The sequence below is a fragment of the Juglans microcarpa x Juglans regia genome, chromosome 2D (genome assembly GCF_004785595.1).
Source record: "Juglans microcarpa x Juglans regia isolate MS1-56 chromosome 2D, Jm3101_v1.0, whole genome shotgun sequence".
Classification (NCBI taxonomy): Eukaryota; Viridiplantae; Streptophyta; class Magnoliopsida; order Fagales; family Juglandaceae; genus Juglans; species Juglans microcarpa x Juglans regia.
Window position 1 is genome coordinate 24832885 of NC_054596.1, and position 6709 is coordinate 24839593.

Sequence of the window (6709 nt, forward strand, 5' to 3'; positions counted from 1 at the left end):
TGAGTTTTAGGCGAAGAGGGTGAGAGGTAGAGACGTCGCAGTGGAAAAAGTGGGCCTCCCCCAAAAACTCAAAATTTAATTTTTCCCAAGAACGAGTACAAGGAAGGGAAATGGCACATATGCCTTTTGTTTTCTTTTATCAGGCCAGACTGCACTCAACTTGATTCTGGTGTTATAGGTAACTATAGATATAAGTGCATTATGTTTAATTCAGAAGTAGTTCGGTTTTAAATGCCCTGTAGAAGGGGGTTTGCAATTTGCATTCCCAGTAACCATTCTGGATTTCCAGAGAAATAAATAAATAAAATCACTTGCATCAGCGAAGTTCAGTATCTAAACTGAGGATTTTCAGAGAAATAAATAAATAAAATCACTTGTATCAGCGAAGTACGGTATCTAAACTAACTCCATAACCATGTCGTAAGCACCAGATACATATTTTTTTTAGTAAGATACCAAAGATTTACCAGACCAACGAAAATTTGAACTGTAACATAGCCTCACCATCACAAAGCTCAAACCATTAAAAGACGAGAGAAGAATTTGATCATTTGAGTATAAGCATGTCAGTATCTAGACCATGTCACCCAGCCGTTTGAAAATCCCCGAAATCATCATCTGGAATATCCTGTATACTGTGATTTTCAGGAGAAATTTGATCTTTGGCATCTCCTTTTACTAATTCATGAGCCTCATCTTGAGGAGTCTCCTCAAGATTGAATTTTGGCGGCATGTTTGTTGGTAACTTCTGAACAGTAGCAGCAGGGGAAACTGGAGCTGGAGGAGGTGGCAGTGGTTTGATAGAAATTATGGGTTCTTTCTGTTTCCCCTTTTCCTCGGAGGGATTGTTCAGACCCTGCTCAAAAAATTTGGAATTCGCACTGCGACCACTCTTCTGTTGAACCAAAAGTGTGAAACTCAATCAAATACCGAAAATTCGTAGCATCAATCATTCACCATAATTGACAGCAAATAGCAAAAGGCTTACATTCTTTATTTGGAGTACAAGAGTCTCCCCATCTTTTAAACTGTAGTCTACCAAAGAAGTTTGCTGGTAATGCTGTTCCATTTCTTCGGCAGTTTTCTTTTTGTTCAAATATCTTCAAAACAGTTTAGAAAAGAGTAGTTAATAAGGGAAATTCACAACAATATGTACTAGAAATTCAGCATTTGAAACCACCAAGATTTGTAGGTAAAGCAAAAGAAAAACTCATAAAAGTTGCGTATAGTAGATCGGATGATACTTCATGTGGTCATGCAGGGCTGCCTGGAAATCATAAGCTTCTGTTCTTTCTCGAAATCCTATACCAATGAAAGCATGCCGAAGACGGCCAGCTGCAAGAATCCTGGATGAATGAGGACCATACCCGAAAAAATAACTGGAAACAATAGAAAGCAAAGAGGAAAGGCATTAAAGCAAAGATCATGGTATATCTTTGTTTTTTATGTTGGATCCTTTTTGTGAGAGTCTAAGAGGACTAATGAAATAATTCCCCTGGAATACCATGAGAGGTTTCTTTTCCGTTTGGACAGCCACCTTCCCAAGGTTTTTAATATTATTAGAAGTAACCCTATTAAAATATACTGGTGTTGAATGTCTAAATCTAATAAAAAGACAAGCCTTTTTGGTAGATAGTCTTCTGATAGGATGCTGGCTACACAATCCATATCCCATAATCCCATAGTCTTGTCATGTCATCAATGAAGAAAACTACGAATTGCATGGACACCTATTAATCAAGCAGCACGAGGAGGACATGTCAAAACACCAGTACTCTTGAGCATGCTTTCAATGTAGCACCCATACTTCGATTTCAGCATGTTGAGAGTTAATAATTGATTTTGAAAAAAAATATATATATTTTTCATAATGTATAATGTTGCAATGTATATAACACAAAAATATTACAAACATAATTTGATAAAATTATTAATATATAATGAAATTTTTAGTAATTAAAGATAGGTGAGAGTTTCATTTCCATCTTTAGCAAAAAAGTTCAACATTACTTCTAAGAAAAAATGTTAAAAGAAACTTGAGGAAAAATGAAGAAGAGTCCAGCGTAGAAAAATATAAAATATAAGAAAACAAGAAAAATCTTGAAGGGGACTCAATAAAGAATAGAGAAAGATTACATGCTATTAGTTTTTTAATATATAATTCAGGAAAATCTTGACGGGGACAATGAAGAATAGAGAAAGATTAAGCGTTATTAATTATTTATTTCATACTTTTGAATTAAGAAAATTTTTAGAGTCAAAATTTAAGGCTTTATAAACAATTAACTTCTTTGTAAGATTTAGGGTTATGTTGTGAATTTAACTAAAACTCAAATGTATATACTTTTAATATTTTCTAAAACTGATTATTAGATATTTTTAGAAGTTAATTAAGGAGTTATTTTGAAATTTTTTATATGAAGTTTAAAATCAACCAAGGTTTTAAAAACATTTGGAGTTTTTTATTTTTTTTCCCCGGGGGGGGGGGGGGGGGAAGCAGTGGTCTACTTCTTTCAAATATAAAACAATTTTTCGATTGTATTTGAGTTTCAAACATGGTACAATGTCAGACTTGTTTGCATTTTTTAGTAATAGATGCTTCTAGTTACTGACCACAAAGTACATCTTTGGCATCTACAAATTCATTATACATTTCTGCCACCAGTAGATGTAGTAATCCAAGCTTCAAGGAAATTGTCACCCATCCATAATAATTTTTATTTGACTATTGTTGGAATTATATCCAACACAGCAGCACCTCCGGGTATGAAACCGGCTGAGTGCTGCCCACTTTAAAAAATGTGTTCATTGTTGAAAACACCCAGATCAGGAAAAGGCAAGACTCTCAAGCTGAGTATTGATGGACATTGTGGTTACTTCACCATAGTTTACTACTGTACAAGCCTTGACTGTTTTCAATTGGTAATCTTATCTTTTACCTCCTATCATCTTAAAAATTTTAGGCTGGAGAGAGAGGGAAGGAAAATCTAGCTTCAATTTCGGTTATGGATGAAAAATAGAGATTTAAATAATCATTTCAGGTATTGTAAGTGGTTAAACAAGCAAATAGAAATATTAACTGTTCAGTAAAAGAGAAAAGGAATAAGAGATGGGCAAAGTAGCTCACCAATGTTCTCTTCAATGCGAAGAACAAAATATCTGCCGAAGAAACAATTATCATTTAGACATCCTCCAGATACTAAATTGCAATATGAACATTTAAACAATGTAAGTACAGAGTCCTTCAACATTTACGATCCAACAGTTTAGCTTTGACTCCAGCAAGAAATAGAATCAACCTGCTGCTATCAATTACAGGTTCTACTGGATGTGGCTCTCCATTTCGCAAAAATGCCCGAGCATATAATTCACCTATTATATACATATATAGCGGATTATTGTACAAGAAGTTAATGGATACTACTGAGATATATACCATACCGTTTGCTACTTACAGCAACTTAAAGATGATCTTACCTGTGGTCTTATCTTCGAGTCTGATAATGCACTCTTCTCCCTTGCTAACGACTTTCAGCACCCCGTCCCAAGCCCATTTGTTCACATCCCACTCATCAGCCCTGAAATGAACTTAGAAGATATAAACATTGATAACCACTTTCTGGTAATAGAATTTTCAGCAGTAAGCATTGCTAACAATGACAGTTTATCTTCCATACTAGAAACTATAATGACTGAAAATAATCCACGAAGTGATGAATACTAACTACTTTTCATTCTTATTTTCCAAGAGACTGTTGCATTGTCCCAGTCCACAGGGGGGACCTTTCATTTTCATGTACAATTTTGTTGAAGTGATTTCAGAATTGCATAAAAGATGCTTCATGTACAGATTGACTGACATGGAATTTTACGAGGACAAAAACATCTCAGCAACTTAAAGAATAGGAGAAGGTATAAAAATAAGTAAAATTAGGCTCCTTATTGAGCATAGATAACAGTAGAAATGTCCATATGTCAACAATCTCAACTAAAATCAGGCATCTTATTTTAATAAGTTGAGAAATACCTGTAGGAAGCGGCAGATTTCCTTGGGGGTATCTGTGAAACAGGAAAAAAAAAATACTTAAGAACAAGTTTAACGTAAGAAAGAACTTAAAACCATGCATATCAAAACTTGAAAAGAAATTTCCAGTAAATTAATCGTCTTATGGAACTGAAAGGATTTTATCTACACAAACTTGGGTACAGCAACAAGATGATATTTGCTTCTTTGAAATCTATCTTAAATAATATAGAAGTGCCCAATTAGTGGATGTAGTGAACTCATTAGAAATGACCTTAACAGTCTTTTAAGAAGTAACCTAACACCCTTAATCCTGCATGATTCATGGAATAACTTAAACTGCATTAATCTAGCAAACAACACTCAAAAACAACTAAAAGCTAAAGAATTGTATACGACCATATAATTTTCTAAATCCTTTTTCTTTTTAGATAACATCAAATACTTTCATAAATAGGAAGAGCATGGGCGTTCAGCCAAAACAACAGGCTAAATCCTTTGCTTTGAAAAAATGACATGCACATAACAAGCTCGTGTTCATATTTTCTTTGACATTACCCATCCATTGCCACTTATAATTGCCAAAACCCATGATGCTTAAAGAGAAGGTCAACCAGATATTTCTTGTACCCAATCCCAAACTCATGGTCATAACAGTTTCTTTAACAATTTAAAACCTGTTTTCCACCAGAAACCAGTAAAAGCCAAACAGTTCGAACCACAATTTCAATAGTCACAGTTATCGTCATCATGAAAACTCAATGAATTATGAAAGTTGAATTGATTGCAAAGTAACCCAGAAACGAAAATACACAACAAAAATGACGTAAAACTCAATAAATTATAAAAAGCTATCGATTGCAAAGAAACCCATTAACAACACTACAACACAAATTCAGCAAACTCACTAAATTTTGAAGGTTTTACTGAAATTCGAACAAAAAAATTGAGGTAAAAGAAAAAGTACCAGAAAACTCAATGCACAACGAAAATGCTATTGATTTCAAACAAACCCACTAAGTGAATTACAACAAGTATTCGGAAAGGGCAGATTTTTCTTACTATATACACGTAACATTCAGGAACTTGGAAGAGAACAAGCTCTATTGCTTCTGTTTCTTCATTCTCATCCACGCTTTCTTCAGCCTTGGAATTCTCCTCCTCCTTTTCCATGATTTCTTCAACCTTAGAATTCTCCTCCTCCTTTTCCATGATCTGGAAAGAGAGATTCAATTTGGTAGAAGATAATAGGGAGTTGGATCGGTGATTGGGGTCTTGAGCTAAACTTGGTAGACTAGATTGTAATTTGGTGAAATTCTTTCGGTTTTTTGGTGATCGACAGAACTGATAGGAAGGAGGAAGGTCGGTCTCAGTTTCCTTTCCTATCTCGGGACAGCAGCTGCAAGCAGAGGAGTACCATCTAAACATAGTCACCTTTAGAACCGTCCGATCAGATTACTGTTTTTTATCAGAGTCGGGAACCTAGTCGGAACGTTTGATCGAAAATACGAAAGGTCAAGCAAGTGGACGGTCTCAATGGAGTCAACATCGTGATTACGTGGTCTGGTTTGCTTAATTTTTGAGGAACGAATATCCATTTGAATAGTTGGGAATGGATAAATGGAATATCCACTGTGATGGTTGGGAAGGAGGGTTTTTTTTTTTTTTTTTGTAATGACTGATATACTTTCGTTCCATGAAACATGACAGTTGGCTTTCAGCCATAACAAGGAACTGGATACAAGGATGGATTAATTCTTAATCTCTATTATCTCATTACAAAGCACAACAGCTTCTTTTGCTAGTGTATCTGCTACAGTATTAGCTTGCTTTTTGACATGTTTGATTTTCCATCTTATATCAGAAAGTATGTTGTGATCGTCCTCCAATAATCATCCAAACTTCCCATTTTCCTTGCCTAATCACATTAACAACCTGGGTAGAGTCACCTTCAAACATGACATTTAGTAAACCAAGTTCCTTGCAAAAGAAAGCAGCTGAAATCAATCCTCTTGCTTCCGCTACTGTAGGATGTGTACAAAATTTTAGTGGCTGGATTAAAGTTTCAATTACTTCCCCTTCTTGATCCCTTATCACTATTCCAACTCCAATCTTATTAGCTTCAGGTCTGACAGAAACATTCCAATTTAGTTTAAGCCAATTTGTTGATGAAGCATCTCATTTTATAACCATCTATTGATTTGAAGAAGATAATATTGTTTCATTAGACTGTTTCTTTGCTTCTAGGCAATCTTCATATGCTTGTCTAGCTCTATTGGAAAGGGCAGAGGGATGCTAGAAGTACCTTTGAATACCAGTTTATTTCTCCTAAACCATAAGATCCTTGCTATTTATGCAAACAGAGCTATTACCTAGGCCTGTGCAAGAAGCCAGATGGGCCGATCAACCCGCATGACCCGATTGGATTCACCCGACAATAGTCGAGTTCATCAGGTCTAGATCATCTAAAGGGTCCAATAATTCTCATGTCGGTTGAAACCGATCACCGATGGATTTGATCTTGCGTCAATCTTCGACAGATTTTGAACAAGCTACTAGCAAAAACCCGTCGATCTTCGACGGATTCCCCACTGCTAATCATACCCATCAAGAAATCAACAAAGTTTTACATTTTTCTCTGAGAATAAATCAAGCAAGCCACCCAAAGCCTCTATGATGGGAACC

The 6709-nt window shown here is 35.4% G+C and overlaps 1 protein-coding gene across 1 annotated transcript; it reads right to left on the reverse strand.

The window, feature by feature from the left end:
* Positions 1 to 388: 388 nt before the first annotated feature.
* LOC121250409 (uncharacterized protein At1g03900) lies at positions 389 to 5457 on the reverse strand. Its single transcript, XM_041149536.1, has 8 exons — positions 5087 to 5457; positions 4028 to 4059; positions 3478 to 3578; positions 3300 to 3372; positions 3128 to 3159; positions 1245 to 1335; positions 989 to 1100; positions 389 to 895 (listed from the first exon to the last, which is right to left on the reverse strand). Exons 1-8 carry the CDS (start codon positions 5450 to 5452, stop codon positions 584 to 586), a joined length of 1119 nt encoding a protein of 372 aa, XP_041005470.1. The 5' UTR covers positions 5453 to 5457; the 3' UTR covers positions 389 to 583.
* Between the last annotated feature and the right edge of the window lie 1252 nt (positions 5458 to 6709).

Coding starts and splice junctions, on each gene's coding strand:
- LOC121250409 (XM_041149536.1), bottom strand. CDS start 5,452: ATGTTTAGATGGTACTCCTCTGCTTGCAGCTGCTGTCCCGAGATAGGA. Junction 3,373..3,477: donor ACTCGAAGATAAGACCACAG/GTAAGATCATCT, acceptor TGTATATAATAG/GTGAATTATATGCTCGGGCA. Junction 3,160..3,299: donor CCTGTAATTGATAGCAGCAG/GTTGATTCTATT, acceptor TTTCTTCGGCAG/ATATTTTGTTCTTCGCATTG.